The following is a 20,047-nucleotide window of genomic DNA, read 5'->3' as shown; positions in this document are numbered from 1 at the left end:
ATAAATCAGTCACCTCACTGTGGAAAACAAACTGGAAACAAGCTGCATTGAAGACTGCTTCAGTCTGAAATTACACGTAGTCTTAGTTTACCAGACCATTTTGATTTAAAACTTATGACCGACTACACAGAATTATGGAAAATTCTTAAATTCCATCTCAATTTTGAAGCCAGAGCTTGGCTTAAAATCCTTAAAATCCTAAATTTTAAAGTAAAATCATCTCACCAACCAAGCTAGGCCAGGTGGAATTTTGGACTTTACATCTTTAATATGCCCTCAATTCCCAAAGTGATTATTGACCAATTCCCTTGGTCAATAATCAGTTCATTACATCTTTATTATTTCTTAACATTTGGGGCACTTTCACTTGGCCGGTCTGTCTGTATTTTATCCAACACAAAATAATGCTGTGGATACCCATTTTTGCTCAGCAGATGATATTTGAGACAGGATTGAAACCGTGAAGTGAATTACCTTTCACACCAATCATTTTTCTATTAAATATATAAGGGTGAAAATATGACCAGTGCTTGGATAATTATCAATGATTAATTTTGAGTCTGTATCACGTGATATTGCACATTGGTAACAAAGTGGCCACCAGTGGCTCATGCTAGTAGCACTCTGTTGTGCCAGAGACGATGGCCGGAGGGTATTTTATTTTCACGGCCAGTCGATAATTATAACCTGCTTTGACTTTATTTTTAGTAGGTGATTATTATCCCATCACACATTACATTTTCACCGTACATCTATAAAGATTAATAATTATGTTAGAATTAGCTGATTCATGGCAATATGTGAAATAACAAACATTGACCCATTGGTAAAATAAAATACCGACTTTCAGCTGAAATTGAATAGGTTACTAGCAAATATTTATATGAATCAAATATTTAATTTTACTTCAAGAATCAGACAGTTCAGTCACAGTGGTCCTTTCCAACCCTGTACATTCTCACAAAATTAAATTGTCTGAAGAATAAAGTGACTTTCAACAATAATATACTATTTACAGTACAATACAATTTACATTTATGCAATGCCTTTCACATTGGGTGGACATCTCAAAGAACTTGAATCATAGCTTATCATACAATCCTATCATTTGGTAGGTGAATGGATAATTTTAATCTGATGTTACAATAGAAACATCAAAGAATATTACTCATTTCATGGTATCAGGGTGCAATAAGACATCTGTGAACTCTTTCGGGTCAGCAGTCCTTGAATTGTCAGCAAACTGCACATTTCCAAGCTTTTTAATGCATTGAGTTGTTCTTTGAAAGATTGAGGGATAGCATCCTACTGAGAATTCACATTAACAATTTCAGTGGATATTGCAACACAGCACAATATTGCCAAGGACCTTTTAGATGTCATCATTCATGGGCGGCCTTTGTATGGATTGTTTTTGATCAGCCGGCTGTCTGCTACATGCGGAAACCCATCACCATGGTTCAGAGTATTCCAATGCAGAAATGAATATAATGAAACATGAAGACCTACCAAGCTTCATCTACAGTTCTCAAATGCTGGGAGCAGCAGGCGAGGCAGAATCCATATTAGCTTTCAAAAAGGATTTGGATAGATATGTAAAAAGGAGTAAACTTCAGGGGTATTGGGAAAGGGCTATATAAATATAAATATAAAATAAAAATAAGACTGAAATGATTATATTTTAAGAGAGCCAGCAGAAATACGATGGGCCAAACGGCCTTCTTCTGAGATGTAGAATTCTATGATTCAATGGATCTGCTTAGCCTTCATCTACCATACAGAACAGAAATTCCAATGAGGAGGCCATGGTATCTTCAAATTGAGCTGCCAGTGATTACTTCACTACATTTCCTTTTTATTATTCCTTTTTCTGCCCTAAAATATATTGCATTGAAAGATACAGAAACATACCCCTTAGGTAAGTTTGTTCTTGTTTAGTAATGGAACTATAGGTATTTATTTTCATTCTTAGTAACCTAAATAATAATAATAAATAATAAAAATAATCCTTGCATTTGATATAGAGCTTTTCACGTCTTCTCGACGTCGCAAAGCGCTTCACAGAATATGCTGTAAAGTGAATTGACTGTATATTTATGGGTGAAACGCGGCAGCCAATTACGCACAGCAGTGTCCCACAAACAGTCGTGGATTGAAAATGACCAGTTTATTATTGTTTTGTTTTCGGAGGGAACATTATTAGGCGTGTGGAGGAAGGAAACTTGCCTAAGGTTTTGCCCTGCCTGGAATTGAACCCAGGTGTCTCGCTTGCCAGGCAAGTGCTCTAACCACTGAGCTACAGGACTCCACATTTTGTTAACTTGTACAGGCAGTTTTTCTTAAAATAGCATCATATTTTTAATGGGATCCTGTTAAAAAACACTGCAAATTAGGTTCTAAGAAAATACATTCAGTTAAACAGTTGAGATTTTCCTTGAGAATGGACTGAGAATTTATTAATACTATTTTTGAGATTACAAGTGCATCGTACAGCAGTCATTAGGGAATTAAGTGCTCTGAGACACTACCTTGTGTGAAAGGCTATATAAGTGGAGTCCTGTAGCTCAGTGGTTAGAGCCGCTTTGCAAGCGAGAGACCTGGGTTTGATTCCCGGCATGGTGAAACTTTGGCAAGTTTTTTTACTCCACACGCCTGACAATAATCCCTCCAAAAAAACCAAAAACAATAATAAAATTGGTCATTTTCAATCTACTACTGTTTGTGGGACACTGCTGTGCGTAATTGGCTGCCGCATTTCGCCCACAAATATACAGTCAATTCACTTTACAGTCTATTCTGTGAAGCGCTTTGAGACGTCTAGAAGTCGTGAAAAACTCTATATCCAAATGCAAGGATTATTATTATTAACTGCAAGTGTTATTCTTGTTAAATCTGATCTGCAACAGGGTTGATAGGGCACAAAGGAAATGTTTAAGGCGGCCTGAACCTCCTGACAGATGATAAATGTCTCTACTCAGGTCCATTAGATGCTTGAGACTTTAAACCGAGGAGTGTTCTTCATGTAGACATTACAGATCCCATGGCACTATTCAAAAGTGGCTTTCACTTTCTATAATTGGCCATTCAATTCATGACAATTTGTGGGATGGCTGTGGGAGTGCAAATACATGTCTTGTTTGCCAAAACAAAATAGTAACTACACTTGGCTTATATTACTGTGAAGCATTTTGATATGTTTTAATAAGACGCTACAGATTGCTTTTTTTCCCAAAACAAATGTTCCTTGAATGAGCACAGCACCCTTTCAATACACTTTCTGGGTTCTCGGGTCATCAGTCTTTATGAGCCACAAGAGTAAGAGACCTTTCTGATCAATAATACCGCAGAGTGTTAATGTCTCTCACAACAGCTACAGCATTAAGCTCTGCTACCTTCGCATTCTTTGAAACATTCTTTCAATGTGGACATTTTAATCAGCACAAAATATAGCTGTGTACCATTTAAGGGTTAGGAAAGCAGTCAGCTGCCGAAACCACAATGCAAAAACTTCTCTTCTGCTTGTCTACTTAGCAGTTTAGGCAGCTATAAAATCAGTGTAATTTTTTGCAAGTTGCACAGGAAATGTTGATACCTTATAATAATAATAATAATAATAATAATAATCCTTGCATTTGATATAGCGCTTTTCACATCGGGAGGACGTCCCAAGCGCTTCACAGAACACACTGTAAAGTGAATTGACTGTATATTTGTGGGCGAACGCGGCAGCCAATTGCGCACAGCAATGTCCCACAAACAGACGTAGATTGAAAATGACCAATTTATTATTGTTTTTGGTTTTGGAGGGATTATTATTAGGCTCTGTGTGGAGTAAGGAAACTTGCCCAAGGTTTCGCCCTCTGCCTGGAATTGAACTCAGGTCTCTCACTTGCAAAGCGAGTGCTCTAACCACTGAGCTACAGGACTCCACAAGTCCTGTAGTTAAATAATTACTGTAGTTATTACTATTATTACTTATCTCAAGAGCCTATGAGGATGACAACTAATTTAATTTAAGCAAGAATTATGTTTAAGGACAAAGCAGAATGGACTTGAAGTGGAACTGCCTATTCTCCTTCTTGCTCATTACATGTGACATTTAACAAGGGAGAGAACATTCAGCCACTGCCTGAGAGAATATTTAGTCCCATAGATAAGCAGAATATTCAGGCCTAATAAACCCAAATGACAGTGAAAATAATTGACACTCATTTATTACAAATGTCATTGTTTAGAACAAAAATCTGCAAAGTTGCTGATTTCAGTGATGTGTGATTATTATGGGACAATCCCATGTGAACATGGATGTTTCAAAACATAACGCATGCAATAAATAAATTTTTAATGTTACAATTAACAGCTCGCCATGTACAGGGGCAGAATTTGGTTCTTAAATGCTTTATTAAACCTTAGGGTTTTTGCCAATGTCTGCAAGTAAGATGGAAATGTTTGTGGCAATGGCTGGTTGCAAGACTGGAAATGTACTTGCTTCTCTATTTGTACATTTGTAGCACCCTGACTCTGCTCTGACTGCGATTGGTAACAGCATAACACTTCCAACCCTCAGATCTGTGGAGTCCTGTAGTTCAGTGGTTAGAGCACTCCTCTCGCAAGTGAGAGACCTGGTTTCGATTCCCGGCAGGGCGAATCCTTGGGCAGGATTCCTTACTCCATTCCCCTAATACTAATCCCTCAAGAAAAAAAATAATATATTGATCCCTTCAATCCACGACTGTTTGTAGGACACTACTGTGCACAACTGGCTGCCACAATTTGCTCACAAATATAGTCAATTCACTTTACAGTATATTCTGTGAAGTACTTTGAGACATCAAGAAGACATGAAAAGCACTATATCAAATGCAAAGATTATTATTATTATTATTATAAGCATGCTTCAGCTTTACAAGAGCCAGAGATAAAGATGCACAGATTATCCATCCATTAAATTTGCTAACTTGAGAGTACGGAGTATTTCATGGTCGCTCTTCAAACATCTGTTGAAATTAAAACGTGCAAGTTGAGTTGGGATTATAATTAGACATTTTAGAAACTCTTAAACCACAGTTACCATGACAGTGTTATATCATTTTCAGGATGCTAATCTGTGCCGTTCCATGGAATAAAAGAAATGACTGAAATATTGTTTTATTTGTATTGACAGGCTTTACAGTTCTGTTTTCTTCGCTTTGGATATGACTGCACATTACGCGCTAGCAGATCACACATTCAGAATTGTGATAGTTTTACCATATTGTCACCTAGCTTCAAAATCTGTCCCAGGACGTTCAGCTGTTCCTGATAAACCCCAGGAATTCAGACACTATAAGCATATATCTGTTGCATTGGCGAATTTATTTCGTTTTGTATTGATCTGTGGAGAATTAGATACTATCAAAAGTTTACAAATCAGTGCTTCGTAGTATGCAAAGGAAGATGTATGCCATGAATTCACACATTGTATTTGTTATTCTCATGGAGTACTCAATTATCACTTCATGATACGTACACTGTATTCCAGATAGAATACAGAACATGGTCATGTCATGAAATCATGAAGAAGAATTGAAAGCACTGATTTCAAACCATACATGTTGTGAATCCATATATTGTGTACATCAATCACATTCCTCCCTTTGCCCCTGTAATAAACCTGTGCAATTAAATAATAATAACAATATTAATAACTAACCAACCAACCAACCAACCAACCAACCAATCAATCAATCCATCGCTCTGTGACCTGCTAACACTATATTGACCCGTCTGTCTCCTCTGCTCAGCAGCCTGTTCCACATTCCCCGCCCGGTTCGCCTCACCATTAGCCTCCCTGCCCCCATCCTTTGGAACTTCATCCCACAGTCCCTCTGCCTTGCTCCCTCCTTTGCCTCCTTCAAGGCACATCTCAAGACCCACCTCTTCGACCGCGCCTTCGGTCATCCTCCTACCCCTACCCTTCCTGACCTCCACCCCTCCTGCTCTGGTCCAAATATCTGACTGTACAGCGTCTTGGGACATTCTCCCAACATGAAAGGCGCTCTACAAATGTAATTTGTTATTGTTGTAGGCAAAGGCTCAACTGGAAGCGGTCTTGATTTTATTGCCTGTGTCCTTTCTGAGAAGATTGATCAATATAATATATATATTATATATACACAGTGTGATTTTACAACAGGCTGCTCAAGCCACAGTTGGTTATCATTACAGCTCTCTTGTGGGGTTTGTATAATCTCAGCCTTGAATTCCTCACCTCAAACAACTACAATGAGGTCCAGTGATATTTTGACAGGGTTTATAGAATGACAAAGTTAACATACAAGGCTGGATAGTATTTATCTTTCATTTCCAGTACTGACAGCGCCTTGGGACGTCCTCCCGATGTGAAAAGCACTCTATAAATGGAATCTTGTTGTTGTTGTTGTTGACTTGGCAAATGGAACAAACGAGATTCAAAAGATTAAAATGCCCACACACTGGTGAATCTGAAGTACAATGTAATATAAAGTTGTAGAGTGCATGCAAATCCTTGGAAAACAAGCATTTTAATGAAATAGTCATTAACATTTACTGAGGAAGAAACTGTTCCCCACTAATGGAAATCTAAACTTATCCACAGTACAACAGCACATCATAACATTTTGAAACATCTTGCAGCTGCTTTTGTAAGTGAATTATTTCAACCTGTGCTTTACTTTAATGGCATTGGTTGGTTTAAGAGAAGAAAAATAACATTTGAAACCCAAATGTGTTTTGGTCTGAGACTTAGACTGCCTAAAATATTAAGATTCTGCAGAATTTAGGGAAAAGTTTTAATTTGGAAACTAATTTTTTACCGTTCTTTATTGGTAGTGTGAAAAATCAAATTCCAAATTAAGATTGCAATTGAGACAATTTTCGAAAAATATAATATAATAAAACATAATATTACATTTTGAAACTGTTCATCTTATCTATTATGATAATCAACATTTAAAATATACATCTGCAAAACCATTTAGATTGGCTTGGGATGAGAATTTTGCATAGAGTTCAGAAAATTAATGGTCAGTTCAAAAGAATTTAATCAAAACAGTTCATTTGCAGAAAGTGTCTCATTTCCCTTTGTATGCAAAGCCCTTCATTCAAGTGGTACTGCAAACATCACTTGGGTGGATGTTTATTCCCTTATGGCGCATAGCTAATGATCTAATGTAAATCCCTTCACTCTCTGGTACCTCCCTACCTCTCCGACCTCCTCACTCCCTAATGCACCATCCGGCACCTTCACTTGACTGCCACCTGCGGTCTGCTCGTCACTCACATCCTCCGCCTCATCATCAGAGCTCGCGCTTTCAGCTTGTACGCTCCCAAACCCTGGAACACTTTCCCTCAATCCTTCCGCTTTGCCCCCTCCCCTTTTTCAAGTCCCGCCTGAAAACCTTCCTTTTTGACCATGCTTACGGCCACCTCCCCCACCAGAGTCGCTCTGCTACTGTTGAGCGCTATGAGATGCTGCCCTGCATGGAAGGCGCTATATAAGTGCAAATTGTTGTTGTTGTTGTTGTAATAATATGAAAGGCAGCCTGATAAAATAATTTCCTAATATTGTTGACAGTTTACCTGAAACTCATTGTTTTTGGTGTCATACAGTATTCTGTACTTGAACATTTTTAAAACATTTTTATTTATTCAAAGGCAACAACAACAACAACTTACACTTATAGAGTGCCTTCCGTGTGGTGAGAAAGCCTCTAAGTGCTTTACAAAGACTGAGCAGGAGCCCAATCTGGGAGTTTTAATACTAATAATCCTTGCATTTGATATAGTGCCTTATCACATTGTTCAGACATTTCAAAGCGGTTCCGTGGAGTCCTGTAGCTCAGTGGTTAGAGCATTCACTTTGCAAGCGAGAGACCTGAGTTCAATTCCAGACAGGGCGAAACCTTGGGCAAGTTTCCTTACTCCACACGCCTGATAATAATCCCTCCAAAAAAAACAAAAACAATAATAAAATTGGTCATTTTCAATCTACGACTGTTTGTGGGACATTGCTGTGCGCAATTGGCTGCCGCGTTCGCTCACAAATATACAGTCAATTCACTTTACAGTGTGTTCTGTGAAGCGCTTTGGGACGTCCTCCCGACGTGAAAAGCAGTATATCAAATGCAAGGATTATATTGTAAAGTGAAGTGACTGTATACTTTGTGGGCGAAACAAAATTTTTATGTGAAACATAACACTTGTTAGCATGAGTTGATAAACTAACACCAACACAGGTTCAACAAACTGAAAGGTTTTGTCCTATGCTATATTTCCTCTGAATCTATAATAGTGGTACAGGCAATATTTAATGAGAGAGTGAGCCACCATACAGACATACTGTATCATGTCTTGTCACAGTAAAGATTTGATTAAAAAAGGGAAGCATTTATTTTTCGAGAACACTGATCTTATTAGATTTGACAGTGTGATTCAAAGATGGCCATGGTCGAAGAAAGCAAGACAAGCATTTCTTTTCATTCCTTGATGTGAACGATCTCAAATAATCCAGTGGAATTGATGGATGTAGAGTCCCAAACTGTTTGAATTTAACCACTACACCTGTGCCTTCGATAATAAAGCAATGTACACATACAATGAGATAAAAACAATTGTCCGACATAACAGCTGCTTTGTGAGAACTCATCTCTTAAAACTATGGCTACAAAAGCAAAAGCACATTTAAGAAATAAAAACAGTGTTCACCTTTATAAAAGAAAGGATCTAGTTCCCAGAGGTCTAGTGATGGATTAGTATTCATATTTCCAATGGTAGGAATGTGATTAGTTTCAATTCCTTGTCCTCTGTCTGTCAACTTCCAATTGCATAGTGATTGAATGCTGGGGATTCTCCGTTGCTACATTGAGGGGATATATTGCTGTTCTCTGTTTTGCATGTGAAATTCTCTGTTTCTGCAGGTACACATTGGACTGTAATTTGTACATTCAGTGCCTGCAATCCACCTTGATTGGCTTGCAGAGAGGGAAGCAACTGCTTAAACTCCGCAGCTCCAATTGGTGGAAGAATCGCTCAATGGGAAATGACGTGTGCCCAAGTTGCGGATATGAAGATGGTGGCAATGTTTTCATGCAATTCATGCTGGGTGCCCCCTCCGGGAAGCTCACAGGGAGCTTGTGGTACCTACCATCCACCTGGTGTGCTGAACTGGCTCCAAGTTAACATGTTTGGCCATGGAATGTTGGAATCAAGCCAACCCTCTGTGGCGGTCTCGGTACTCTGGGCAGGCAGGTTTGTAGTATTCTATGACACTGTTGATGACAGCACAGCCAGACTGGCTCATCCACATGACTTAGGGGCAGGGAATCATCCCATTCAGTTGCTATTAACTCTGCAAGCCAAAGTCCTAACGGATAGGGTGGACCTAACTGAACAAGCAGCTGAAAGCTTTCCAGACAGTGATCTTAATGGCAAGCTATGCGGTTTTAGTTGGCTGGACTCCAGCAGTACCCCAACAACAACAACTTGGATTTATATAGCGCCCTCCACGCAGGACGGCGTCTCAGAGTGCTTTACAGTAATGGATCCTGCGACCGATCCAGGGGGAGGGAGGTGACCAAAGGCGCTGTTGAAAAGGAAGATCTTCAGCAGAGACCTGACAATGGGAAGGGAGGAAGCGAGGCGAAAGGAGTGAGGAAGGCAGTTCCAGAGCCTCGGGGCATTATGGCTGAAGGCACGGCTGCCGAGGGTGGAGCGGAGGACTCGGGGGATGAGGAGGAGGCCAGACCCGGAGGAACACACTCTAGGGTCCCTAAGCCTTGACTCTTGACAACCTGTGCCTAATATCTTCTGGAATTAGGCAAACAGGATATGTCCCTCCAGGGAGAGCTTGTGCATTCTATTAATGGATGCTCTCTCTACCTCACAGAGCCATTATGGAACCTGTTCAACCCTCAGCTGTCATTTAAACCCAACATCTGTGCCATGACCCTTTCTGCCTTTCCGCACCTCTGCAACATTGCCCACCTCCACTACTGCCTTTTCCCCCAGGCTGCCGAGACCCTCATTCATGCATTAATCATGTCTTGAGCCTTGGCTCAACTATTGAAACTCCCTGCTCACGGGACTCCCCAATTCTTCCCTCCACAAGCTACAGATTATCCAGAGCTCTGCAGCTTGTTTCCTCTCCCGTACCAAGCTCCATGAACTGATCACCCCTCCACCCTCGCCCGGCTCCCGTCCCTCAGAGGATTGAGTTTAAAATCCTCATCCTCACTTTTGAAGCCCTCCAAGGTCTTTCTCCTCCATAACTCTGTAAACTCTTTAACACCATATCAACCATCCCACTCCCTCTGCACGGTGGGCATGGTCTGCTCCATGTCACCCGCCTTGCCTGCCCCGCCATTGGTAGTCAGGCCTTGAGCTTTTCTGCCCCCATCCTCTGGAATTCCACCCCTGAAACCCTCCGCTTCACCCTCTTCAAGGTCCATCTCCTTCCTCTTTGACCATGCCTTCAGCCACACTCCCACCTTGACCCTCCACCCATCTTGATTCCAACCTCCAGCTCGGGTGCAAACTGTCCAGCACCTTGGGACATCCTTACAACATGAAAAGCGCTATACAAATGTAATTTGTTGTTGTTGCTACCTGTGATTCACTCTTGACTCCCGTAAGAAAAGAGGCACCACGGTCAAAGGTTGTGCAGAATATTTATAAAAGTACTGCAGAGAATGCAAGGCTAGCATGGAATCAAGGGTGACAATCCCAAACATAGAACCATCTGGGCCAGATGTCACTGACAGAACTATCATATGAGGCACATTTCTCGTAAAGAGTCTGTGTGAAGATACAGCTATTGGCAGAATGAATTACAAGAACTGACTGGACCTTGAGGGTTCTTCATCCTATGTTTGAGTTGCGAACAATATACCACTTGGGGCATTCACTATACTTGAAGCTCATGTGATCTGCATGAGAACAGAACAGTTGACTCCTAAGGTTTCTATATCCCTCTGCCAATGATAACTGAAGCTTGTCACCAACACTGTCTATCCCAGCTTGAAGGGATATCACAGCCACTGTGTGCTTCAGAGTATTCTGAAGACAATCCCTTGCATTATCCATGTAATGGAGAAACTATTTCCACTGGCGGGTGGGTCGGTAACCTGAGGACACTGATTTAAAATAGTTGTTAAAAGAAACAGAGGGGAGGTGAGGAGAAATATTTCACACAGCGAGTTGTTCGGACCTGGAATGCATTGCCTGAAAGTGTGGGGCAAGCTGATTCGATAACAACTTTTAAGAGAGGAGTAGATAATTATTTGGGAAGGACAAGTTTGCAGAGCTATGGGGAGAGCACGGGGGAGTGGGATTGAAATGGATAGCTCTTTCTAAAGAGCTGGCACAGACACGATGGGCCAAATGGCCTCCTTCTGTGCTGTATAATTCTATGATTCTATGTGTTATTTTAGTCCCTAAATCAGTTAGTCACTTGTGTTTCCATATTAGTATTTTATATGGAGATGGCATCCTAATGCTTATGGACAAGCAATTTTCACTTGACCATGTTTTTTTCCTCTACAGCTTCCCCAACAAACCAACCTCATTCCTGACATAGCTGAAACTCTCATCTATACTTTCAACACTTTGAAAGTTAATTTCTTCAATGTCCTGTTTGCTGGCGGCCTTCCCCGCTCAATCCTCCAAAAGTTACAGAGTATCCAAAACTCTGCATAACATAACATGTAGGAGCAGGAGTAGGCCATTCGGCCCTTCAAGCCTGCCCCGCCATTCAATCATGGCTGATCTTCTAATCTAACTTCAGCTAATACCATAACCCTGCCTTATCCTCGTATTCCTTAATCCCTTTTCAATAAGAAATATATCTATCTCAGTCTTGAATATGTTCAAGGACTGAGTGTCAACAGCCCTTTGGGGTAGTGAGTTCCATACATTCACCACCCTTTGAGTGAAGAAGTTCTTCCTCAACTCAGTGCAAAAGGGCTGGCCTCTGATTTTAAGGTTGTGACCCCTGGTTTTAGTTTCTCCAACCAGGGGAAACAATCTCCCACTATCTACTCTATCATGCACTTTGATGATCTTACAGGTTTCTATAAGATCCCCTCTAATTCTTCTATATTCTAGAGAATATAGGCCCAAATTGGTCAGCCTATCCTCGTAACTCATCCCCTTCATCCCTGGCACTAACCTAGTAAATCCACGCTGCAACCCCTCCAAGGCAAGTACATCCTTCCTTAAATAAGGAGACCAAAACTACACACATTATTCCAGATGTGGTCTCACCAGGGCCCTATACAGTTGCAGCAAGACTTCCCAACTCTTATACTCTAATCCTTTCATAATGAATGCTAACATACCGTTCGCCTTCCTAATTGGTTGCTGCACCTGCAGACTAACTTTCTGTCATTGGTGTACAAGGACTCCCAAGTCCCTCTGGACGCTAACACATTCCAATCTCTACCCTTCTAAAAAATAACCCGCTCTACTGTTTTTGCTACCTAGGTGGATGATTTCGCACTTCCCTACATTATACTTCATCTGCCACCTACCTGCCCAATCACCTAACCTATCTATGTCTCACTGCTATTTTTAAATGTCATCCTCTGTGTTGACACTTCCTCCTAGTTTTGTGTCATCCGCGAATTTAGATATATTAACTTCGATGTCCTCATCTAGATCGTTGATGTAGATGGTAAATAGCTGAGGCCCAAGGACTGATCCTTGTGGCACTCCACTAGTCACATCCCGCAAATCCCAAAAGGACCCGTTTATCCCTACTCTTTGTTTCCTACCCGTTAACCATGTTAATATGCTCCCCCAATTCCATGGGCCCCTATCTTTTGGACTAACCTTTTATGTGGCACCTTATCAAATGCCTTCTGGAAGTCCAAATTGACCACATCCACTGATTCACCCTTATCTAGTTTACTTGAAATATCCTCAAAAAATTCTATGAGATTTGTCAAACATGACTTCCCTTTTGTAATACCATGTTGACTTGGCCTGATTATATTGTGCTCCTCTAAATACCTCACTACCACGTCCTTAATCAATGATTCTAAAATTTTTCCTATCACTGATGTGAGACTAACTGGCCTATAGTTCCCCATCTTTTCCTTTCCACCTTTGTTAAATAGTGGTGTGACATTTCCAATCTTCCAATCCATGGGAACTGTTCCAGAATCCAAGGAATTTTGGAAGATCAGACATAAGGCCTCCACTATCTCATAAGCTACCTCTTTTAAATCCCTGGGATGCAAGCCATCCGGACCAGGGAATTTGTCACTTTTTAGTGCTAACGGTTTCTCTAGCACCAATTCTCTACTAATGAAAATTTCCCTAAGTTGCTCCCTGTCCTTATCCTCTCGGTGCATCCCTATTGTTGGCAGACTTGTTGTGTCTTCTAGGATGAAGACAGATGCAAAGTACCCATTTAGAGACTCTGCCATGTCCTTATCCCCCATTACAACTTCTCCCGTCTCTGACTGAAGTGGACCTACATTTACCCTCACTAGCCTATTCCTCTTAATATACTTGTAAAAACTTTTACAATCTGACTAGCTTACCCTCAAACTCCTTTTTCTCGCTCTTAATGAGCCTTTTTAGTTTGTTTTGCTGGTTTCTAAAACTCTCCCAATCTTCAGATTTGCTGCTTTTCTTGGCAGTTTTATAAGCTTTTTCTTTTAATTTGATGCTTTCCCTAACTAGTTAGCCACGGATGACTTGCTTTCCCTGTGGTACGCTTATTCCGCAAGGGAATATGCGACCGCTGAGAATTATGCACAACATCCTTAAATACTTACCACTGTTGGTCTACATTTTTACCTCTTAATCTTATTCTCCAGTCTATTTTACCTAAATCGTTCCTCATACCTACAAAATTAGCCTTATTTAAATTCAGAATACTTGCCTCGGATTTAACTTCATCCCGCTCTAACTTAATGCAGAATTCAATCATATTGTGATCATTCTGCCCTAGAGGAGTCTTAATGCCTACAATGCCGACTAGCCCTATTTTGTTACACAAAACAAGGTCTAGGATGGCCTGTCCCCTAGTTGGTTCCTCGGCATGCTGTTCTAGAAAGTTATCTCTCATACACTCAATGAACTCTTCTTCTAACCTACCTTTGCTGATTTGGTTTTCCCAATCTATGTGGAGATTGAAATCACCCACTATTATCGCTTTACCTTTCCTACATGCTCCACTGATTTCATGATTAATACCTTGTGCTATATCGTGATCACTGTTTGGGGGTCTATAAACTACTCCCATTAATATTTTCTGCCCCTTATTATTTTTTATTTCCACCTCCTTGTCTCTACCTCCTGGTCATCAGATTTCAGATCCTTCCTCTTCACTGCTTTTATTTCATCCCTAATTAACAGGGCTACCCCCCACCTCGTTTCCCACAGTGCCTATCTTTCCTGTAAACTGACAACCCTGGAATATTTAACTCAGGGTTCGTATTCTCATTAGGCTCCCTCTATTCTCCAGTGTATTGCACTTAAAATCTTCATTCCAACTTTCAAAAGCCTCCACACTCTTGCCTATTTCTCCTGTAGCGATATTTCCCCATTCACTCCCTCCACTCTCCCAATTCAAGTCTGCTTCATGTGCCCTTCCACTTCACCAACAGTGATCAAGCCTTCAGCCACTGTGCCTCAGCTCTCTGAAATTCTCCCCATAAATCCCCCCACTTAGCACTCTTTGTCTACATTTTCAAAACCTTCTATAAACCTACTTCTCACTGGAGCCCTGGAGAGGATCTTCTATCTCTGTATAACTTCTTCTGCTCTGATATAGTAAAGCTTGTTTTTCTGTCTTGAGTACCATCCACTGAGAATTAACTGACTGTGGTGAAACATCTGCTAACTTAATGCCAATGGACATATTTATGGCGGATCTTTGGTTGTTGTGCTCATTAAATTGTAATCAATCATTGTTAATTAAGGAGGCATTTTAAGGTTGCTCTTGAGACAAACATTTTAATGCGCACATAACTTGTACCGACAGGAGGTATTGAGCACTAGATGCACATGTGGAGGCATGCTCCAAATGATATGCCACGGCACACAGTAAAGTAATACGTTTTATATATAAGATCAGTCGAAGTATTGGGTCTGAAATTCCCCCTAGTCTTTGCCCATAAGACCAGGGCACTGCTGATGAAAGCCCACCCAGCCTGGGTCATCGGCAGGACTTGGAAAGGCAGAGAAGTAACTGGGAGCAGGGATTCTTCCTATTCAGCTCCGTTAACTCTGTAAACCAAAGCCGTAATGGGTAGGGTGGGTCCTAACTGGACAAGCAGCAGAAAAGCTTGCCAGACAGTGTTTTCAATGGCAAGGTGTGCAGTTTTAATCAGTTAGACTTTAGTTCTGGGGTCCTGAAGCTTTGGCTCTTGCCAACCTACACCTAATGCTCTCTGGAATTAGGCAAGCAGGATGCATCCCTCCAGGAGGGGAGTGCACATTCTTATTCCAATAAACCTCTCTGGAATTTCCATGTGTAGATGAGGGCATGGAGCTCTCAGTTTAGTTTGGATTTCCTTAAGCATGCTGATGGGTATTGCATATTACGGTTAAATTGGCAATTGGACATTGACCAGTGAGAAGTAAGCAGGAAGCATAAACGTATTTTGGGAAAGGGACTGGCCAGAGTGTAGAACTTACTGTTGAAATAAAGGAGTTATTGAATCTAAACTGTGTTGTGGATTGACAAATAATACAATGGGTTTTGGCTGACCAAAAATATATTACAGGCTTAAGACTAGATGCAATTTCAGGCCTCAGAAGTAGCTTATTGTCCCGTTATACAGAGAAAGACTTTAGTAGAGCTCAGCTAGGCTAATAGCACTTATGTGAAAACAACAGAAAACTAATATTTATGTGTGTCTGCCTGAAGCTGTTACAAAATTATTTTTTTTGTAACATCTGGGATAACATTTTGTTCTCAAAAATATGAGTTCTGGTGGTGCTGCTTTGATTCCTGGTTGCACACATAGTATCTTAATAATCCTAAATTCCCAAATTATTCATGATCTTAAATCCATTAGCTTAAAAAGATCTGTAGGAAGCGACTCACTGATTCAGGTTGAACTTCAGAATTTTCCTAAATTCTGCACTGCAATTTTAAAAACATGTGTCTTAATGCTAAGACCATGACAAATGTCAGCCTTATTTGTGCTGTGAAGAGTTTCTGCTGTTACTGTTCATCTTATTGCTGTCATTACCCTTACTAGTTGTCTTGTTATAATTCAAAACCATCTGAATTGATGTTTCACGGAGAACGTAATTGTACAGGCAAGTACTTTTGATACAACATTCTTACTCTCTAGGCATCCTACAATGAGCACTTGTAAACAGCCTCATTACCTATTAAAAATACTGACATTTTGTGAACAGATCCTCCAAAGGGGATTGATGAACATGATTTAATAGAAGTGGATGAGCTTGACTTGTATCACAAGATGAGATCCTTGTGGAGCAGGTCAGCTGGAACCTGGTGATTGCCGCACAGTTTGTACCACAGGAATGGCCAAATCAAACTGCAATAATATTTTCTAATGTTGTACATTGCTATAGAATACAATAAAATTTACATTTACAGCGCCTTTCACTTTGAGGGGATGACCCAAAGTGCATTGTTCATCTAAGTCAAAGCAGGAGGTACATTTTATTTTCAAAACAGTTTTAAAAAACTACAGCGAACACTGTGTCTGAAAGAAAAGTGGCATTTTACAAAAAGCTTATTGGATGTGGATGGGAACACTTTATAAAGTAAAACACATAACATGATATAAACCATACAGTCAACTTCTCCCTGAATATCATTCTATTTCTTAAGCTATATAGGAAAAGAATCAAATGTTATTTTTACAAGACTCAGATTTCTTAGAAAAAGTCTTAAAAAACTTATTTTCATCAAATACTATATTGCTTTCTTGGATTTGACCTATAATTGCAACATTAGGATTTTCTTCTACTGCTGCTTGCACAGCTGACACGGTGACACAATTGGCATGCTATGATATAGCAGACTTCAAATAAGGAACATTATTGTGTCATTTTACAAAACACTGTGTGTGCGCTTATAATCTGTTGAAACAGCAGGCTGTCTGGCTGTCCTTGAAGATCACTTGTCTAACACTGTCCATTGGAGCAAGTTAAAGATACAACCCACAACTGATGCCTTCAGACATCCTCACAAAGGTACACCTTTTGATTTTGTTTCATATTAACCTGATTCTTCATAGAAAGCAACAGATATAATGCATATTAGCCTGCCTGAAGTATGTTTTTTTTAATTCTCTGTGAACAAACAAAGTGAGTGTCTGGTTAATGAGTGAAGGGTTGACTTTTCATTTTTTCCCTGAGAAATAGATCAGTCTGTTAGTGAACTTAAATTTTTAATATTTGTATTTATTTTGCTTGGGAGCAATGTAAACATTTGCATTCGATGCACAAACAATTCACATCAGTAGGTAATATATGTTTGCCAAACTAAAGTATTAACAAGCTGCAGACCGCAAAGAACTGTGTGCCACAATCTCAGCCTGCTTTCATTAAAATGAGTTGTGAATGACCAGCATGCCCTTCATCAACCACATTTAACAATCCAAAGTGTCACAAACAATTAGTCTGATGCGCTGTTTTCCCTTACCATCTCCCATCCCACAAGAAAATGGATTTACCCAAATAAAGTCAAGTAATGTTACACTCTGCTATGTCATAGATGCTTCCAGTTTTGATTCAAAACAAGAAAACAAATGTATTATCCAAATTATGCTTTACTTTCTGCTTCTCTAATAGTATCGAGGTTACTGTTCCTCAGGCAATTTCCATAGGACTGTTTGTTGCTTCTGCTTCCTTTTTGTGATTATCAAGATGTTATCCATCTGAAAGTTTATTCTATCTGCACTGACTTCTCCGGTCGTGCTGCAATTGCTTCCGCCTTGCGTGCCACCAGCACATCAAACTTCATTTCCAGTAAAGTTCAAACTCACTGTTATGTTATTCTCCAGAAGAAAAATGGAAGTGTTGTGTCGAGTTTCAACAATGTAAAACCGTCTGGAATCATTATACCATCGATCCTGATGCTGAATTGAAAGCGCACTTTGTTCTCATTACAAGTAAAGGTTGCTGGAGGCAGCAATTTTATACTTCTGCATTGAAGTGGTGATGATGCTGTTCATCTACAATGGGAGGGGGGATAAATAATGCGCTGGATTTAACCTGTGATATGAGTGGCAGTCTGCCAGTGGTCAACAGGCTATGAAGATAATTAGGGAAGCCAAAAGCATTCTTGGTTCTTGTGAAAGTTAACCTGCTCACATTCAATTATAGTCAAACAGGACACTAAACTTCATGGTGGACAATATTAAAACCAGACCATATCACAATAAAATTCATAGATGGGCCCCAAAGGTTCAATGGGCAATTGCATTACTGCGTGATAGAGACATGCAAGGGAAGGAAGGTTTGATCCCTGGTCTATGCTGACTTTATTTGTTCATGAGGGAAAAATCAAAACCATTCATTCTCCAGCGACACATGCTAAAAAATATGCTTGTGTAGACATCATGAGGACAGGACCTTTAAAAAAGAATTACATCCGCCTAGACTCACCTCTAGCCAACATGTACAGTCCAAACTCTTACATGAAGAATCATGATTTGTGTCAATTCCTGGAGGGTACACATAGAACCAAGCCCCAGCACAGGGCAAAGAACAGAGATTTTTTTTCTTTTAAGCGGAATGCTTGATTTTATTGATTTACTTTGAATTAGACCATTACCTGATTGAGACCCACACAATCATCCTACATTTGAGGCAACTTGGAAGCAAGATATTATGTTTACCATCACTGCTGTAACTGTTTTCTTTTTAAAATTAGTGTGTTTGATTACATTTTTTTAAACATTTTCTCCCCACTGGCCTATGCCTCTCATCTGGTTTCTTCTTGCTGAGGTGCGGTACCACAGATCACAATATTAGTTTGGCTGAAGAAGGTCCTTCAGCCCATCTAATCTCATCCTTCCAGAGCACTCACCCAAGCATCCACCAACAAAACTGCATTTTAAATGAGTCCAATGTTCTGCTCTAAGCCAGGTGTCCTGGCAGCAACCTGTTCTGGTCATTAATTACCCTCTGAGTAAAGCTACACTTCCTTTAATCTGTCCTGAAATCTGCCCTTTTCAACTCTAAACCTGCATCCTCTTGTTCTACTGTCCTGGTGCATGCTAAGTATTGATCAGATGCTGATTGCCATTCAGTAACCCACTCAAATGACCATGGTTCTAGTGTGAACTTTGGCAGTGAGTGTTGGCAGACCATTTGACTGTCGAAGGCATTGCAGCCAAGCCTGACCTCACTCTTCCTGGCTTCGCACAATCAGTAGAGGATACTATAGAGGGACCAGGAGGAGGAACGCTGGCAGTTTTTTTCCTCCCCAGCGCTGGGAACAGCCAAGTCCAATTTAGCTTCAATTCAGCCCCACATCAGAACAACAAACTTAGAATGGATTAGAATTCAAACCAACAAGATCCTGGGCAGTAAATTGCAGCTCTACCATTACATCATCGGGGCTGCCCCATAACTGAATTTCAATGCATTGGGATATCAGTTCATTACAAACAGAGATTTTCACTTGCCTGCCAACCAGTTGAAATTCTCCTGTTGAACTGAGTCTCCTCATAGACATCAGCAGCCCTCTTACAGTCATGCCCTCGCAGAAACAAGCCACCACTCGGGCCTTTGGTAGTTGACTACGCATCTTCTTCAAAAGCTTATCAAAGCTCTGTTCCCCAGCGTTGCTGTAAATTTTGTAAGAGTGGGCAATGCAGATTCCCTCCTTGGCTGCCATCTCTTTGAAAGCTTCCATACCACTCTCTCCATAATTTCCTGCAAAGCAAGCAATATATGCAATTAAGTAACAACAATTAATCTCAATTATAGAAAGACATTTATTGCTAAAGTCAAACTGAATCCAGGAATTGATCTGTTCATCAGTGACATATTAACAATGTTTCACTTCTGTTTATGTCAAAACTTC

The 20,047-nt window shown here is 40.3% G+C and overlaps 1 protein-coding gene across 1 annotated transcript in view; it reads right to left on the bottom strand.

The window, feature by feature from the left end:
• Positions 1 to 20,047, bottom strand: part of grm5b (glutamate receptor, metabotropic 5b) — a 185,952-nt gene that overhangs the window by 102,049 nt on the left and 63,856 nt on the right. The window contains exon 2 of the mRNA XM_007902297.2: positions 19,647 to 19,896. Coding sequence (XP_007900488.2) covers positions 19,647 to 19,896 — 250 coding nt within the window. The remainder of the gene's footprint in view (positions 1 to 19,646; positions 19,897 to 20,047) is intronic.

The sequence above is a fragment of the Callorhinchus milii genome, unplaced genomic scaffold (assembly GCF_018977255.1).
Source record: "Callorhinchus milii isolate IMCB2004 unplaced genomic scaffold, IMCB_Cmil_1.0 Scaffold4, whole genome shotgun sequence".
Classification (NCBI taxonomy): domain Eukaryota; kingdom Metazoa; phylum Chordata; class Chondrichthyes; order Chimaeriformes; family Callorhinchidae; genus Callorhinchus; species Callorhinchus milii.
This window is presented reverse-complemented; position numbering and strand designations above follow the sequence as displayed.